At 47.2% G+C, this 19,106-nt stretch overlaps 1 protein-coding gene and 7 non-coding genes across 8 annotated transcripts in view; 6 read left to right on the top strand and 2 right to left on the bottom strand.

Moving 5' to 3' along the window:
• Positions 1-19,106, top strand: part of LOC120897499 (calcium uniporter protein, mitochondrial) — a 126,664-nt gene that overhangs the window by 23,148 nt on the left and 84,410 nt on the right. The window contains exon 2 of the mRNA XM_040302448.1: positions 10,333-10,591. Coding sequence (XP_040158382.1) covers positions 10,333-10,591 — 259 coding nt within the window. The remainder of the gene's footprint in view (positions 1-10,332; positions 10,592-19,106) is intronic.
• Positions 3,138-3,209, bottom strand: Trnah-gug. The gene has a single exon. It is a non-coding gene; the product is annotated as a tRNA-His (tRNA).
• Trnav-aac lies at positions 6,226-6,298 on the top strand. Its single transcript has one exon. It is a non-coding gene; the product is annotated as a tRNA-Val (tRNA).
• Trnah-gug lies at positions 6,663-6,734 on the top strand. The gene has a single exon. It is a non-coding gene; the product is annotated as a tRNA-His (tRNA).
• On the top strand, positions 7,245-7,316 carry Trnah-gug. The gene has a single exon. It is a non-coding gene; the product is annotated as a tRNA-His (tRNA).
• On the top strand, positions 7,662-7,733 carry Trnah-gug. The gene has a single exon. It is a non-coding gene; the product is annotated as a tRNA-His (tRNA).
• Positions 8,231-8,302, top strand: Trnah-gug. The gene has a single exon. It is a non-coding gene; the product is annotated as a tRNA-His (tRNA).
• On the bottom strand, positions 8,790-8,862 carry Trnav-aac. Its single transcript has one exon. It is a non-coding gene; the product is annotated as a tRNA-Val (tRNA).

The following is a 19,106-nucleotide window of genomic DNA, read 5'->3' as shown; positions in this document are numbered from 1 at the left end:
TGCTGTTGCTAGACTCTTCCTTTTTTCTCACACGTTTAACCTTCTTGCCTTTAATCTTTGTTTTCTGAAGAAAACTGGCGTCAGGTTTCAAAATTCTTTGACATCTTCTAACGTTACGTTTTCTCCCTCCCCAATCTCCTGCGATGAAGGTTATCGGTTCGGGGCTTCGACCGTTGTACAACCACCGTTGCATGATTGATTACATACACACACAGATACCGATCCAGCTAGACACACCTTCACAATATACCGCTTTTTTCGTAGTGAGACAGAAGTGTGAGAAATAAAGTGTTATTATCTAATCTAAAAGCAATATTTACGGTACGAGATTGATCGATAACTGTCAGCAGAAGAAGCGCAGATTGATAAGCATTTATCTCAACGCGATCGATATGATGGTGGTGGGCCCCTGGAGGATAGTGAGAGTATAAAGTTTTTATTAATGATTGTTGTACAAGCACTTGACCACATACCACGGTGAAGAAGGACAGTGCGTTTGTTTACTTTTCCAACAATCGATGATGGCCCTTGAGCACTGGCAGAGAGGATGCTATCAGTACAGCAGGAGCATAAATCATGCATATATGAGTTTGTTCATGGCGACATTGCCCGTAATGGAAACCGCTACCGATCGTATCGCAATGAATAGGCTGTTTGTTTTGTATTTGATTCTCTGATTTTTATTTGTTTTATTGCAGTAGGTAGTTGGGAAATGAAGCTATTTGTTCTACGCTACCTTTGATCTTTGCTTGAAGCACAATCATGCAGTGTATAGTTGAAGTACGAGAGAGGATAAAATGTACCAAAACGTTGATATTTTATTCTACTCCAAACAACAAACGCTATCTTCATTTGACTACTTTGATGTGCTTAACAATCAAAACCAGATTGTACCGTACCGATAAATGTGCGTCTGATCCTATTACCAACCTTTATGTGCATTTTCGTGCGACGCTTTTCTGCTCTAAATGGATGCTTTTATGCGCATGAAGCAACCAACCGGAGTACGGTCTATTAACATAGACGGAAAAGCTCTATACACAAATTTCAAAGGGGCTGGTACCACATCGATGTCGCCTTCCGAACGAAGCAGAAGATTGCTCTTCTTCCACTAGACAGCATCATGCCGAAGCGCTACGAAAAAGGGCTCTCTTATGTTGTAAATTATGTTTTATTCCTTCCCTCCAAAGGAAGACTTAATTCCACGAAAGCGACAAAATATGGTTGAATGCGTTACTCGCACCACGTGCTTCTACGTACAAGAAGCACGGTTTAAATAGCATCCTTGCGGCAGCAGTCACGCATGAGAGAAAATATAAAAGAAAGAGAGGGAGACACACACGCACATCTTTGCCCTTCCCCGTTTGACACGGAATTCTTTTACTGACCTTCCCCTGACTGTCGTTGCGCCCCGGGGGTGTAAGGAAAAGCGTGACTAGTTTTAATCATGATTACGCCCGGATTAGTGACCGTAATTTGTTTTATGCTTTCGCTTTCTCATGCACGTTCTTCCGGTAGTGTAGGGGGAACAGTAGTCGTCGTAGTAGTTTTCGGTGGTGTTGGTTGTGACTGCGAAAGCGACCAGGAAGTCACACTAATGGCATACAATCGATGAAAAAGTCCTTTTCTGGCGTTGCCACGGGACGGACCTTTTAGCGGCGTCACATATGCTGGGTGACTCAGAGATGAAGGAAGGAACACATCGTTACATCGATCGTAACTTTTGGTTGCTTTCGAAGGGTGGACTGCTCTCGCCGTGGAATGAAAAAAAAAAAAATAATGAACAAATGGGAGGTTATTGGTTTGATTCAATGGTTGTTTTCAGGGATTTGAGGCAATAATTAAAGAATGAAGAATATAGCATAGATATTAATTGGAAGAGCTCTTCTTGCAATATTTCCACTACATTTACACACTACAATGCATCTTTGGTCCAATCATGATGGCACCCGGAAAAGCATCATGATCGCACAATGTACCCTTCAATAAAAGCTTACTTCACATCTTCTGCTCACGAAATTACATTTCGTGTTTTGCGTTACAAAATGCCTTTGGTGGTCAGACTCATGGTCCTAAAAGGCAAAAGATGCTTTACGATTCACTGGTCGGTTGCCCGGTTGGTTGTGGTAGTGCGCCAGTCGCCAGTAGGGATTGCCATCGTTTCTCTTGGTGTATGTTGTTGCGTACGTCAATTTGCTGATGGCGCCAACGAAATACGACCGGGCACACTTGGGCGCAGACACCGTGAGTGTATCCTTCGCTGTTTGTGGACGCATATCCAAAAAAGAAAATGGGAAAAAGTCAAAATACGGAACACAAATGTTGTTTACCGGGCGTGGGATGGGGGGAATATGTTGCGGGTTATAGGGAGCCTATCGACTGGAAATTATTAGTCACTATCCAAAAATACGCGTACAAGAAAGGTATCGAAACAGCCAAACATATTTATTTTGTTCAGATAGCTCTGATTAATGTAACATTTATAACGCTTCACACACACGCTTTGCACTCTATATTTAACATTACAAATGATTTAATTTATTCGGTATTTGTCATTTCCGAGCACGACGCAACTTTATGGTTTAGCTTTACTGCCTTTTCACAGAAAAAGAATAACACATAGAATTTCGTGTGTGTGCCTGTTTTATGTGAGTGGATGATATGATCCTATTTTTAGCAGTATTTTTACTTCATTCTTATTTTAGAAAACCAAGTTTAATGGGGAATTACCGTCGGGCTGGTTGGTTGGTACTGGTGCAGTGCTGAAGCAAGCATAAACAACTGTCCTAGCAGCAAGACAAATGGATCGAAAATGAAATCATTTTCCGCTTGTTCGAGCAAACATATTTTTAGCTGTCAAGTTGCACAGTTTATTTGCCTCTTTTTTTAAAACATTTATTTTGGCATCGGCAAAGAACATAATTATCTTTTGCATACAGTTTTAGGTATAGATTAAGATACGTATATTGTAATTTAATGAAAAAAAAAACAAATTATTGAAATATTTTTAAATGAAGTTTCCTCATCATTGATGAAACATGCTATATGACGTTTGTTCGCGATTGAAAAGAAAAAAATATTATCCTTCATCCGTGACAGTGTCATTTTCCCAGCTGACTTTCGACTGCTGGCAACACTGCCGTGACCAGGATTCGAACCTGGGTTACTACGGCCACAACGTAGGGTCCTAACCACTAGACGATCACGGCTATTGAAGGCGGGTGCGTGCTGTCGGTTCGTTTTGCGATTTGCTCGCAGAGATTGGTCGGCGGCGGTGGTGGTTCGTCGTCTGCTGCTGTCGGTCTCGATGATGTGAAAGAAAATCCGCCCCAGTCACGCAAACACAACTGTGTGCATTCTCTTACATGGCCTCCCCCCACCGGATTGACAGCGATAGCAAAACTCGTGTTTGCTGTTTTGTTTCCATTTTACCCCTGCTTGTTATTTTCGTTCATCCCCTTATCGTGCGCCGTCGTCGTACGAGGCCGCCGTAGCATGACTCCGCTCGGTTCATGCGACTGTTCCACTCTCTTTCCGCATGCCGAGAGCGCGCGGGGTCGTATGTATGTAGTGTTCATTTGCGATGTTTTTCGTATGCAACGCATGTCTTACGGCGCTGTCTATTACGAGCGCAGAGCTGTAACCGTGTGTAACACAGTGCCGGGACGCTGCACTGGGTAGCAAAGCGTTATAATTTTACCTACGGGAGGCGTGTGGATGCGTAATTCCATGCGTACGTGAATTGTGAGCAATAAAAATGAATTATTGAAGGCGATTAGCGTCATGCTCATACTGATCGGCTGCTCGATTCGTGCTCAATAGCATAGGAATGGTACCTTGCTAATGGGGTACGTGCATGTTTTGGAATGTTCGTTATTGGAAGGTACAGTGCAGAGAGTCCAAAAATGCAATGAAATTATTCATCCCTAATGTTTGCAGCTAGGAAATAATTAAGTTGTTCCTTAGCTTAATCTCAGCATACAGGGGACAAGTAAATGTGTTAAACAAGCCAAAGTTTCCTAAATGGATAAAGCAAATTTTTGTGTCACTTTCTACTTAAACAGACCGAAGCAACTTCCGCTCTCTTACTTCCTAAATTTTCCCCCAAATTTTTCCCAACAGCGTTGCGTTAAATGTTGCCAAAGTTTATCGGCCTAATACAGTGGGAACGTGTGCTGCATGCTGCCAGAGGACCATTAGAGCGCATGCCATGGACGGAGAAGTTTGCCACCACTCTGCAAGCAAGATCCGCAAGAGTCCTGGTACTATGAGCCCCCATTGAACTCTAAGTGAAACGAGCTTGAAGGATTTCATAATTCGTACGTGTTCGGGGATCACAATGCCGATAAGCTTGGGCTGTTTGTATTTGAATTGTCTTGCTTTCTGCTTTTGCGTTTTTTTTTCTCCTGGTGGACGTACTCCGGTGTGTGGGATGATTCTTAGCACGATTCGGTGGTCGAGTGCAGTCCTACCTTTTCGGTGTGGCTGCTGGCGACTGTGAAAGCGACAACTTTAGCACATTTAGTTTGAGATGGGAACGAATGGACTCTTTGGCCGCATCCGGTCCTAGGTTAAGGTGAAATGGGCATTGATTTTCCATTTCATTTCGGAAACGAAAAGAAAAGTACGTTCAAAACGATTATTTTTGCCCGTCCCTTGCTCCTTTTAATAAATTCTAAACATGCTTCAAGTAGTAGCTGCCTCAGCCACACGGTTATTGCTAGAAGCTCAGGAAAACCCATCGCCTCGTAATAAAAGCGGTTGATGAAATTAATTTCGTGGTGGTCAATATTAGCTTTGCTCAGTTACAGCACAGGGCTCAGTTGGACGAGGCTGCTTGAGCCACTCTTTACTGAGGGATAATAATTTGATTAAAATATTTCCACGTGCCTTTCCCCGGATGGAGAGCGTGTTGGTGGGCCATTGTTGAAGCTTGCTACTGCGGCTTTAAAGTTTCTGTCACGTTCCTATGTTTGCTTGCCGTTACTTGCATAGCCTACAGTGTCTTTGTATTGGCGTGTTTGATGCTATTTCAGTGCTTGATGATGTTTGAATGGTTACTATATAATTAAATGTATTCTATTTTATTTGAAAATTATACACACTTTTTCTCTTTTCTCACGTGTTTGGATAAACCTAGATTTCAGCACAAGATAGATAATCTTTTTATTTTGAACATGTTGTTGGTCTAATCTTTTCAATACACACAATCCCTCCCACCTGCTGGCAGAATAGATCACCACAGAACACATTTACCCGCACATACAACACAGATTAGATATCTACCGAGTGGTGTCGAAATACAATCAGCCAAAGCTTAAGCTCTCCGTTGGCAATCATTTCTTGAAAGCTCTGAACTGAGCTAGCGCATCCTTTTCAATCGCCAGTGAACTCGTACCGAGAGTTAAGAAAAACAAATCCCATTCCTTCTGGCTGGAAGGAGCCACACTCGGTGTCCGTTCCCACGGCGCGATCGAACAGTGATGGATGCGTTTGACAGTGTGAGGCAGCTAGTGAACAAAACACAACGCAGCTGGAAAGAACAGAAAGGAACAGACAATAAACTCATCGCTTTCGTAACAACAGCGATGGATTATACTAGAAGATAAATGTAGAAAATTGTGATAGCGAGAACACAGTTATTTTATGCTTCTGTTGACCAAACTGCCGATGGGCCAAAAGTTGTTGTCCTACCGGCAAAGGCGCGTGGGCCGGTTTCGGCGTTCCTGCGATGCCTTATAAAGCCGGGTGCCAGTGTCATTTATATTCTGCCAGTGGTTTCGGAAACATTTCCCCGGTTGAGTGATTTTTGCCAGCTTTTCGCCGGTTTGCTCGGGCCATGTACACGTCATCCATCCATCTTTTTCGGGACGGTGTACGACAAAAGGCACGCCAAATATCATCTTGATGGCAAGGGTATGGGTGCCGTGTTTCTGGTGTGTGGCGATAATAACATTTGGGTTGTTTATCATTTTTACGACAGCTGACGTGCTTGTTACTGATTTCGGTATGGTTTTATGCGTGCGTTTTAAGTAGTTGTGGTTAGTTGGTCGATAGCAATAAACCGATGAAGGTAACATCTTGTTATGTCAATGCGTAACGTTCTTTAGCTTCTTTCTTGGCATTAAAAAAGGACTTTCTTATTTACCATTTTCTTAAAAAAGGACGTTTTTCTTATTATGAAACAACAATTTTTATATCATATTTTATATGATTCATTCATCGGTTTCCGTGGTGTAGTGGTTATCACATCCGCCTAACACGCGGAAGGCCCCCGGTTCGATCCCGGGCGGAAACAGGGGTAGCTTTTTTGTTTTGCATAGACCCTTATACCTCCAAATTAGTTTTGTTGATCTAAGTATAACTACGTTACAGAAATGAAGTTTTAATAGCTCGAAAACACGGATACAATTGATCCAATAAGAGAAATAAAGCAAGATCTGTTTTTTTTTTGTTGTATTCTCCTTTCACTCGTTTCGTTGCTTGGGAGGGAGTTAGCTCTGATGCTGTGTTCAATCGCACGCTTTTTATGGGCACCGTTCGCTGTACTTTCACCCGCGGTGGGAGTGATTGCATCGGTTCCAATCTCAACCCAGTTTCCGCATGGTGTTTTGCTCTACAAAAAGACTCGGAATCGGAGGTACCTCAACTCCACATCTAAAGCCGTGATCGTCTAGTGGTTAGGACCCTACGTTGTGGCCGTAGTAACCCAGGTTCGAATCCTGGTCACGGCAGTGTTGCCAGCAGCCGAAAGTCTGTTGGGTAAATGACACTGTCACGGAAGATGGGATTCCTTTTTTTTGTGCAACAAAGAGAAATTTCGTTTGGTGTATTCATACAAAAACCTCAGATATATTTTTTTACGATTAAGCCTTTGTCACAGAGCAAAATTAATTATTGAGGTATAATTTTTGTCTTAACTCTACGTCATTGTAGATTGTTCTTCGAACAACTGAATATTAATCCAAGTAATACTTGCACAATGTATGGAATGCAGACTTGTGCTAACCCCTGCTAATCTGTTTTGTTAATCGTCAATTGTTAAAGCACTGGAAGATCGTGATAACCCTCAGACACACCGCAGGCAAAGTTACGCCAATGCATCCTACAATCGATTGCTTACTGTAAATGACTCTGTGCTTTCTTTCAATTCACTTTTGTTTCGTTTCAATTTTGCTTTCGTTTTCGTGCGAGAGTAGCTTAAATTGGGGTTTCTTGAAACCACTGCCACAGAAGCATCTGAAGCCGTGATCGTCTAGTGGTTAGGACCCTACGTTGTGGCCGTAGTAACCCAGGTTCGAATCCTGGTCACGGCAGTGTTGCCAGCAGTCGAAAGTCTACTGGGAAAATGGCACTGTCACGGAAGATGTGTTTTTTTACGTGCTGACGACGCTATTTTGTAAAGCAATTGATGGTTCGATATTCCAGACTCTCATCAACATTACGCCAATGCATCTTACAATCGATAGCTTGCTGACAGTGTACATGGTGAATATATTTTGATTACCTTCGGTTTTTAGCAATCTCTGCTTTCTGTTTCGTCTTTGATCGAATTTCGTTCGGTTTTTTTCTTTCGCGTTGATTGCAATTTTGCTTTCGTTTCCTTGTGAGAGTAGCTTAAATTGGGGTTTCTTGAAACCACTGCCACAGAAGCATCTGAAGCCGTGATCGTCTAGTGGTTAGGACCCTACGTTGTGGCCGTAGTAACCTAGGTTCGAATCCTGGTCACGGCAGTGTTGCCAGCAGCCGAAAGTCTACTGGAAAAGAGCACTGTCACGGAAGATGCATATTTTTTAATCTGCAAACTATTTTAAATTAATGGTATGTGTATTGCATATGATATATATTTGTTCTCTAGTAATACTAATGTTTGTAGTTTTTTTTTTCAATTTCTCAACAACTAATTTACACCCGTTAAACTTTTTAACAATGTATGATTGGGATTGTTCGTTATGGTTGCAGTAAGTTAGCATACGGTTCACGATAGTGCATGTAAGCAACAATCGAATGGTTTCTGAAATCGACACTGTGCCGAAATATGCATTTTTAACCGACGTCTACACTTTTACTGTTGAAGCGGGTTTTGATTTCTTCGGGTTTCTTTTCAATTCTTCTTTGATTTTGATTTGCTTACCTCGTTTGAAAGTTGAGCTTGCGTGAAAGCCATTTACGTTTGCTTGAGCAATTTATATTGAGGTTCGTTGAGACCCTTTCCAACCAAGCATCTGAAGCCGTGATCGTCTAGTGGTTAGGACCCTACGTTGTGGCCGTAGTAACCCAGGTTCGAATCCTGGTCACGGCAGTGTTGCCAGCAGTCGAAAGCTTGCTGGAAAAAATACACTGGCACGGAGGATGCATGATTTTTTGTGTCTGGTTTGACAGTTTCATTTTTTTTTTAATAATTTCATAATAAAAAAACAGCCGTAAATGAAATGTTTATCTACTCTTTAGTAAGCCTATCATAAGCATTCTATAAGCTGCTTGAAGATTAAACGTTCAACAGGCAACAATTTAAATGTTCAACAGGGTTCACATGTTTTGATCAAAAAGCTTTGAACTAAGTCTAAAAACTACATGCCATCAACATATGTGGGCCGTGCCAAATGCATTTTCTAAGCCAAGTGGTCCGGTGAATGGTTGGAGAGCACTGAGTTATAGAACTAGTTAATTCCACAAGTCTTCAAGACGCTACAAATCTAGAAGAAGATTGTGCCCACATAAAATTGTATATATGATGCTAGTATTCATAACCCAAAATGTCCACAAAAATATATAAAATAAACATCCATTGTTTCCGCCCGGGATCGAACCGGGGGCCTTCCGCGTGTTAGGCGGATGTGATAACCACTACACCACGGAAACCGATTGATTTGATTAATCCAATAGTTTATTATGAAAACATTTCACCACTGTTGTTCACCTGTGCCTGAATGTGGGTCAAAACCCTCCTAATCCACAGCACGGCAGTCCGAAGCAATGGGCTCGAGGCACCGTCACACAGAGGTTGACCGCCCTTAGCCCTTAGCCAGCCGATTTAGGAAAGGTGGGTGTCTACGAACGGTTCGCCCGAAACCGCTCGAAATGGTTCAGTGAGTGTCCTTTCCACCACGAAACAAAGCTCCCCTCATTAATCACAACAAGGAGTCGTTGGTTTGGTTTTGGTCGAACGCACCGGCGTGTGTGTGTGTGTTTGTGTCGGGTGCAGATTGGGTAATTATGATAAATATTTAATATCCCTTTTCTAGCTACACGCTGCCGCTGCCCCGGGCAGGTATAATAGCTCCGAGGTCAAGAAAATAGCTTTCATTAAGCGCTACCGAGCAGCGTAGGGACATTATCTCGACAAACACACGTGGGATTCAGGTGAAAAACTTCGAATATTTAGCCATGTGTGGGAATGGTTCGCTCGAATGAGTTTTTGATAAAGTATAATTATCACACAGCAAGAATAGGTAATGTGTGTGTTGTGGTGCTGGTTAATGAGGACGGATGATTATGTTTAAAGATATTCGAGTTTATTACGCTTCAATTTCATTATGAAGCCCGTTTCAATCATGATCTAGCTTTAAGATATAATGCACGTGAAAGATATTTTTGGCACTTATCGTTTATTTGCTGAATTATCTCACCTATAAATCTTTGAAGCGAGAATAACAACATCGAAAAACTTCCAGTGTAGTTTCTACTACCTAGCGAAGCATAAGCGGTGGTATTGGGTCAATCTAAATATCCTTTGTTTATCGGTACGATGGAGTGTCTTCGGAAATCACTTCAGTTACTGCAACGCTCGCTACCGCGGCGAACCGAGAAATGTTCCAATGCACACTTTAGTACACCTTCTACCCACGGGCAGAATGGCTGCAGATGGGCGGAAATGAGTTTGGTATTCCTTGGTGTACTCTAACTTTACCACAATTTACCACAGCTGGTGCTGCTGCTGCTAGGTACTGGTGATTCGATCCAGTACGATGGACCAGCAGTCAGCTGACAACCACGGATAGCGCGAAAGCGATGGAATCCCGCAAACTTCCCGTACGGTGAAGTGGAGCCGTCCAGATTTAATGCGATGAAGACCGATAGGAAGGAAGATAAACGGCTCTCCCAGGTATTTAGACATGTAGCAGCACTTGAAGCGCGAAATGTGAGACTTATTAAATGTTGGGCGGAAGTTTGATGCGCTCCGATCCGGGAACTCTCGGGCAGCTTGGAGGGAAATTTGATATGAAAATATTTAAATTTTAACCATTTCAAGCACACCCGTTTACCTTCGACTCTCTACCTTGCCATGTTTATTCATGCCTTCGTACGATGTTGGCTTTCTTCCCGTTCCAGGAGACAGCACTGATTGTATGCGCCAGTCGCCGGTACTCCACCACCGCCACAGTAGCCGCCAGCGGCGGATGCAGCAATCGAGGCCCCAGCAGAAGCACCCGAAAACCCAGCATCATCATCGAAGGTGGTGTCGTCTGCCGCGCATACAGCAGCACTTCCAGCAACAGTGGTGGTGCCGTGAGCAGAAGACATATTAGCAGCAGTAGCACCAGTAGTAGCAGCAGTGCATCCAGCACCAACACCAGCAATGCTCCCGAAGGTAGGCAATACTTGGGAAACGTTGCTTTGCATTGCAGCCCTTTAGGCGCTAAGAGGGGATTTCACGTGCGTCGAGCAGATCTGCTCGAACGAGGTGTCGGGTTGCAGGGAAAATGACTTTGTTTCATCTCAGCGATTGTACTGCTGTCACGTATGATTCGAGGGTATGTTAAATTGCTTAGCTTTTGGTGTATCGTAGATTGGTTATGCCCAAACAAACAAAAATGACACGAGTGTTTATTGTGTTCTTCAGGAAACTACTTACAGAATATATAAAATAAATGTGGGAATTAAACCATAAGGTGCAATCCAGTAGAAATGAATGTTAAATGTTGAGATTTGGTGATATCTCATAAATATTTGTTACAATTAAATATTACCTTTGACAAACACTTACATTTATAAAAAAAATATGTATAAAAAAAGTTTTTCAAAATATACCTCAGTAAAGTCAAAACGTTGGTGAAAATTGGAATTGAAGGTTGGGTTTTTTCCTTTAAAAATACGCTGAAATATAAATACAAATTATATAATTATTCCTGTCATCCACTTATACATTGATACAACTAACCACTCAAAATGGCGGATTACTGAAAAAATCTATCAAATGTTTTTAATTTGATTGGAAATAGTATTTCTCGATTGGAGTCCTAAATTTCCATCTTTCGACGTGTGAAATATTTTATTTCTTTTCTTTTTTCTTTTCAAATTTAACAAAAAGCTAACATTGTCATTGTCACTTTCACATCACCTCCAAATGCTGCTTTTGCTTTCTTAGTAAAAGCGATTTTAGCGATATGAGTTCTTGATGGATTAATTTCTCAATTATTAAAACAAAATAAAATAAAACCAAAAACATCTCGCAAGAAGTTGGTTGAACCATAAACGTATTTTATTTTTCCAGATTACTTTCGTTTAATAACATGCAACTAAGTAGTTTTCGCTACAAATCTACACTTTAAGAAAGGGGGGGTAGGGAGGGGGTTTTCTATTTGGAATATACGTCTAGCCTGCAGTCCGTGGCTTTCTTTAGCTTCAAATACACAATCAATCGTTGATCCTCGTTTCTCGGCTTCTTCGTTTAATGGGGGGTGTAAAAATGGTGCCTTCGCACACACAGCCGGGCGGCTCGGTGCTATATTGCATATTGCAAATAAATTACAGCACAACACATGCCACATGCTCTTGGAATGATGTTAAACCAGATTTCGCACAGACACACCTATAATATGCAGCAGACGGACGAGAGTTTGTAAAATATAGTATGTACATGTAAGGATTGTAAGGCAGATTAAAATAGAGCGTACGAAACGCGATACGATGATGCCCCTTTTATGCGGTATGACGATTAAAACGCGTTAAAGGCTATCACGCAGACACAGCAGGGGGAGGAAGCGTCCCCATAATAAATACAGTTAAAAGTGTGCGTGTTGTTTTGGCCATAAAAACAAACAGGAAGTCACAAAGACGGTAGCGAGGGTTTTCTCGGGTTCGTCGTCTCCCCCTCGGTAGATACACATATAGACAAGGTTTCGGAAGTGTGTTAAAGGGACTAAGCGTAGTGACTAAATGGCCAAAAATCAAGTGTGCATCTGGCGTGCATTTCTCGTACATCTTCGGTGTTTTCCGTTTAACTCCTGCGGTACACGCGCTCCCTTTTTGATGAAATCATTCGCTCACTTGCTGTTGAGACTGTCGTAGTGCTCCGGCGGTGCGTTCGGATCGAGCACCTCGAACTCCTCGAACTCCATGTCGTCGTACTTGCGCTTCTCGATCAGCTTCCGGTCGTTGGCGAAGTACTGGCGCTCGTCGAACCGCCCGATGCTGCTCCAGTTCACCAGCTTCGGCGACGTCAGCTCGTCCAGCTTGCGCTGCTCGGCAATGGCGCTCGGTCGCAGGTTCTCACTTTGGTCTACCACCTGCTGCTGCTGCGTTCCATTCGTCGTGTGATGATGTTGTTGCGACTCCTCATGCCCGTTCGTCGTCTGCTCAGTAGCCACCGTCGACGCTCCATTGGTGAAGTTAAATGTAACCGTTTTCGTAACGGAAGCCGCACTGGACGGTGCACTGTCCGGCGGGGACTGATCATTGGACTCTGCACCGTGCACCGATACCTGCGAGGAGGACTTCTTGACGGCGGAAGGTGGCCGCAGCACCGTACCGTTTCCATTCAACCCAACCAGCTGGCGCATGGTGGCGGCAAACGCAAGATCCACGTTCCTGTTCCGGCAAACCTTCGGTGGACGCTCCATCGAGGTAGCGCCAGACATTACCGCAGGTGCTGTAGGTGGTGGTGGTACTGCTGCTGCTACTACTTCAATGGAGGGTAATGTTTTTGCTGGACCTCCTCGCAGGAGTGGCGGTATCACGAGCGGACCCGGTATCGGTGGCGGTTGCGGAATCGATGCGACTGGCTGCACCACGTTGATGTGATTGTTTACGGTGACGCCGGGTTCCGCTGGTGGCGCCGGTACCGGTGATTTTCGTTCACTGACCACTGAACCGACGGTGGCAATCGTCGTCCCTCCGTCAACCGTCGTCTGGCTGTTGATCGTGATGGCCGGCTCGGCCGGTTCGTACTTTTCGATGCACCGCGACTCGATGATGCGCGGTTTGTTGGCGGTGGTGCGTCCGGTGATGAGCGTGGCGCCGTTGCCACTCTCCAACCGGCTGACCATGTCGCGTACGCTCTCTTCCGGCTCCTCGATCGTTGCCTCGACCGTGCCGCGGGTGGAGCTTTCCTCCGGGAGGATGTGGCGGCCGCGCATGCGCCCGTTCGGGCGCAGCAGATCCGGCGGCGTCTTGCCGGTGCCGGCCAGCTCCAGCCGGCTGCTGCAGCTGTTCGATTTGACCAGCTTGAACTTAACACCTGCGAATTGGGGAGGGGAAACAAGCATACAAAAAAGGGTTACTGGAGGGCATAGATGGTTTGAAATGTAGCTGGAGCACATCAGTACATCAGTTTGATTTGTTAGTTACAAATGCACATGGATCCTTTCGTTTCCAGATGTTGCTGGAACGTGAATACTTGTGAGTTTCTACGTGTCTACGTGATCTACAAATTACACACAACTGAAGCGTCCCGATATACAAAACATCAGAGAAGTCTCTTCTTGTATATCTGCCTGGAGACAGTTAAAACACAAATACAAATCACATATCTACAAACAAAACATAAGTGCGGAACAATTCTATGTCTACTGGATGGTTCATGACCAAATACATGCAACAATTACACACATAGAGACACAGACAGTTTCTCTACACAAACACACGGCGTTACCTAATCCACCTTCCCGCTCGCCAGACAGCGGCCTCCGTAGGCTGCCGGAGCAGCCGTGCGCATGGTCATGCTCGTCCTGCTCATCTTCCTCCTCTTCCTCTTCTTCGTCCACCTCCGCCACCCGCTCATCATCGGTGATGGAGTGACGATGGCAGCCGTGCGGCTGACAGACACCACACTGCCGATCCTGCCCCCGTATCTCGCGCATTATCGCCCGCGTCATCGTGCTGATCGCTTCGGTGCGCTTGTCCAGCACGCGGCCACCGTAGTAGGTGACGGTCGAGCCGCACTCCCGTATCTTCTCCAGCACGTCCTGGCTGACGTAGTGCGATTCCAGCTCGCCGGCCAGCTGCGACTCGATGCCGGTCGCCGCCGCCGCATCCTCACCCGGTTCGCCGCAGTCACACGGGGAGCTAAGGTCACCGCTGGACGATACACCGCTCGACAGGCTGGCCGAGTCCCATTTGCGGATGCCTACGAACGAATTGTGTGTGTGGGTGTGGGAGGGGAGGAGTGGGGAGAGGTGGTGCATACGTATAGGGAAGAGGGGAGGGGTGGAGAGTTTTGGAGGTAGATGTAAGAATATTTGGGATATATTTTTGGTGTGGGAATATCACGAAAAATAGAGAAGATACCAAAAGAAGGGATATAGATTGAAATGGGTTTTTGTTGTTGGGGGGAATTCAGGACCACAGGTGAGGGTGGAGAGAACGTGAAGAAAAAGAAGAGAGAAGATACGTGATACGTTAGATGTATGATGCAGAAGAGGGGTTTGGGGGATTTGAGGGGAAAGATTGAGGGGACAAGTGGTCAAGGAGCTCCAACTGATCGTCTTCGTTTATGTACGAGCAAGTCTGCAAGGATCAAGGTAAGGATCTCCATTCCTATTTCTCTCCCCCTGGTTTGCTTGAGCGGCGGACACGTTTTGTAAGGTTATGTTTTTTCTTTTTTTTTGAAACTTACAGCTCAAATTGTGTATATTACAACGAAAGACATGCGAGTAGTGTTGGGTAAAGATGGCTTAAATTTGGAGACGACTCTGATCCGAGCCGTCTGAAGCAATCGTTTAAGCTGTCCGGAATTGCCGGAAGTCATTGGAGTTGGAGTCATCCGGATTCGGAGTCATCCACATTCGTCCGGAGTCATCCGGAGTTGTCCGGAGTCATCCGGAGTTGTCCGGAGTCATACCGAGTCAACTGGAATCATCCGGAGTCATTCGCATTCGCCCGGAGTCGCCCGAAGTCGTCTAGAATCGTCCGGAGTCGTCCAGAGTCGTCCGTAGTTGTAATCAAAGTCGACTGGAGTTGGCTGGAGATGGCGGTTGCAGTGTTTCTATGATCGGGGTTAATCATTTTGGACGACTCCGGACAACTCCAGATGACTTCGGACAACTCCTGACGACTCTGGGCGAAACTATTGTTTCCGATCTTGCCGATGTCGGAAACGGAAACGGATAAACTATAGCCGGAGTCGGATCAGAGTCGTGGTTGCGCTCCAGAGAGCACAGCATTACATACGAGACCAGCATGCACCTTGGTATAGACGTAGATAGTTTTGTCACACAAGAATAGTCAACACATACCTGCCGTGCCGTTCGCCTTCGCCTCCTCGTACGCCTGCTTGGCGGCGGTGCCAAGCCGCAACGTGCCCTCGAACAGTTTGCGCACATTGCGCACCGTGTCCGGGCTCGGCAGCTCCTCGTCCAGCAGCTCCTTGTTCACCCGGATCGGATGGTAGAAGAAGTGTTTCTTGATGCCGGACGCCGCCGCCCCGTTTGCCGGCACGTTCGGGCGACGGCCGCCGCCCCCACCAGCGCCCGGTACGCCCAGCGCCCCGTTCGTGATCCGGCAGACGGCAGCCGGCGCGTGCGGCGGCTTCTCCGAGATCTTCTCGATCTTCGTCCGGACCGGCTCGATGATTACAACGTTGTTGTGAGCGAGCAGCTCCTGGAAGCTGTAATCCTGTAGGTACTGCATTAAACCATCGAACTGAGCCGCTTTCCGATGGTTTACCAGCAAGTTTTTTTGAAACATCTCCGACTTCATCACCTTGTACCGCACGTGGTCAAAGTCGAGCTCGCGGGCATTCTTCGGCTTCACCAGTGCCGCCTGCTTGTGCCCATCCAGTTCGATGATCTCGACCGTCGGGCTGAAGCTCTGGTAGCGTAGATCTGACCCGTCCTCGTGCTGCTCTTCGTCCTCGAGCTGGTAGGTGGAGTACTTGTTGCGGCCACCACCGGTCGTGGCGGCGGACGGGCGCACTTGCTGCCCGCCACCGCTCGAGACCGTCCTGGTGGAGCCGGTGTTGGTGGACCGGTTCGAGCCGTCCGATGCTTCCGATGTCGCCGAGCCGATGCTGGACTTCCGCCCGGCGTTACCGTTTTTTGACAGCGACTGCTGATGATAGGCCGCGACCTGGTTGGTTGGTGCACCCGGCGGAGCAGCGACCGCAGACGCGGCTGCGCTGCTCGTCAGCAGCTCGTTTTTTGCATTCTGCAGTGCCTCCTCGGTGCGGATTGCATCACTATCCGTCGTTAGTTGTTCCACCTCGTCCAGCATCTTCGACCAGTAGCTGCGCACCGAGTCCACCTTGTGCAGGAACTCGCGCTGCGTTTGCTGCCCGTTTTTGGACGTTTTGCGCAGCGTGTCGGCACCGTTGGTGGCCGGCGGCTGCTTCGAGTCGACGATCTGTATCACTTGCGGGCGGGGCATCTTTAGCTTGTGCTTGTCTTGCTGACACTGCTGGCTACTTTCCACGATCAATGAGTCGAACGATTTCGTCTTTACCTCGTTCGTTTTGATGCAGTTGTTGAACGTCTTCGTCACGATGATGGGCGTCGAGGTGAAGATGTTCTCGGTGCTGTTGAAGCGCCTCACACCCTTGAATAGGGGCCGATCGTTAACGCGGTGTTTGATCTCGCGGCGTGCCTGCTCCTTGAACGGGTTTGTGTCTTTGAAGAGACTCGAATGGTCAACCTTTGGACTGCCCTGCTTCTCTTCTGCCGGCGGAAGATCTGTTTCGGGCTCGTTGTTCGATGTCTTTGCGTTGGCGATCGGTATTCCTGCTGACGTTGCTACCTCCTGCGGCAACTCTGGGTCTTTCGGCGGTTTCTTGGGAACAGGTGGAGCAATCTGCTCTTGAACACCGTTTTTGGGTGGTGTCGGTGGCGCCTGCTCACGTCCTAGCTCCTTTTCACGCTGAACTGCCTTGGCGGCTACTTCATCCACGATTACCTTCCGTCCGCCGAGCTTTACGGTGGGCGCTAGGGCCAGCGGTACCTTTGGCTGGATCGTCTGAGCCTGCTGAACCGGCTTTAATTTGGTGCGCACTTCCCGCAGCGCGTCCGGTTCCGGCTTTTGGCGCTCCTTGCTCTCGAAGTTGATCTTCGTGGTCGTCTGCTTGCCAACGGTGCTCGCAAACGTCGAGTAGATGACGGACGCAGATGAAGCTGGTTTCTTCTCTGCCGGCGTGACAACGATTGCCGGTGTCGTCAGTTCCAAACTTTCTTGAGGCGCAACGATCGTGATGTCACTCTCCTGATCGCTATTTCCCGCTACAACCGAATTTTCGTAATCAAGCTCAACGCCCAACTCCTGCAAGTATACCTTGCCCTGCACCTCTTTGGTCGGCGTTTCAACCACCTCAATCGATGGTGCACCCTTGTCCGACTCCTCGAGCGATGTGTCCTCGTCGGACGGTGGGCGCGTCAGGTTCAGATTCGCTTTGTTCAGGCGCGGCAACGAGTCAAACTCACGCTTGCGGCTAGCTGCGTCGCCGTCGTGTTCACTGTCGGCAATTCGTCTCAGCTTCGCATCGATCCGCTCGGAGTTGCGCAGTATCTTGCAGACGTCCGCATCGGGCAGCGAGTTGTACTGGTAGTCACTGTCTGCCGGTGGCAGAGCCGCCGCTCGGTCCTTTCTACCGCCCGGCGAAGGTGGATCGCTTCCACCGCCAAACTCCTGCCGCAGCTTCAAGTTAGAGATGATCGACAGCCTCTCGATCGTACTACGCCCGGTGTTGTGCTTGGTGTAGCGACGCAAAGAATCGTTCGGATGGAGCTTCTTCGGCTCCACACCCACAATTTTAGGCTTCGGCTTCGTTACCTGCCCGTACAGAGTGTCAATCGTACTCTCAGTACTTTCGAGATCGTCAACCTCGTGGAACAGCTCCTCGTACTCCTCAAACTGTGCCTCAATCAGGGCCGCTTCCTTGCCACGGCGTCGGCGTCTGTCTTCGCTCGGTGTTGCCGGCTGCTGCTGCTGTTGCTCGTCTAGCAGCTCCTTCTCGTCGCTCTCCGACGACAGATAGATTGAATCGTACGAGATGACGCTCGAGCTCTTGTGCGACACCTGACTGTCCTTGATTTCAATGATCGTAATGCCACTTTCGTCCTCGTCGCGCGGCCCAAACTTCCCCGAGCGCTTACGCACCGTGTCAAGCGTTGCGACGGATTTGCCACGCACCGGCTCCTCGCGCAGCGATAGATCGTCCAGCAGCTTCAGGTCGGCGTCAACGCCCGTGTCAGACTTGCTGCCACCCGAGACGCCCGAGTACTGGCTGTGCACCTCTACCTTCGACACAAACTTGGTCGAATCGCTGCGGATCGAGTTGCGCCGGCTGCCGTCGAAGCTGTTCTGCTGATGCAGCGAGTGCTTGAAGATGGAGGAATCGATCGAGTCGAGATCGCTTTTGTCCGTGTGCCACGGGAAGGGTTGCTGCTGCCCCGAGCCACCGTTTGCCGTTTGCGTGGAGGTGGAGAATCGACGAGCTAGCGTGTACCCGTTCGCGTCACTTTCTGGTGCCTCCGGTACGTCTCCGTTGTCGTCGTAGATGTAGCTAAAACTGAAGAGAGAGAGAGAGAGAGAGAGTGTTGGAATCAGCGGCATGTTTGAAACGTCGGGAAATTGCAGAATGCTTACCGTTCCTTGAAAAAATTCCTATCGATCAGCTTCGCTCTCGGAATTAGCTGCGATCGCCTAGCACCGCCGCGTCCGGGAAGATGTAGATCGTGGTACGATTCCTCGCGTATGACGGCGAGGCTACGGGTACGGCGCAAACTGCAAGCCTCCCCAGTGTCGGGGTTGTAGAACTGCTGGTGCTGGGCGGCCTGTTGCTGCTGCGAACCGTGATGATGGTGATGATGATGATGGTGGCTGTGGCCGCCGTGTTCTGACGACTTATCGTACGCGATCACCTCCTGGCTGCGATGGTGCCGCTTCTTCGACTTGCTGCC

The sequence above is a fragment of the Anopheles arabiensis genome, chromosome 2, assembly GCF_016920715.1.
Source record: "Anopheles arabiensis isolate DONGOLA chromosome 2, AaraD3, whole genome shotgun sequence".
Classification (NCBI taxonomy): Eukaryota; Metazoa; Arthropoda; class Insecta; order Diptera; family Culicidae; genus Anopheles; species Anopheles arabiensis.
The sequence above is the reverse complement of the archived record's forward strand: the minus strand, read 5'-3'. Positions and strand labels throughout refer to the sequence as shown.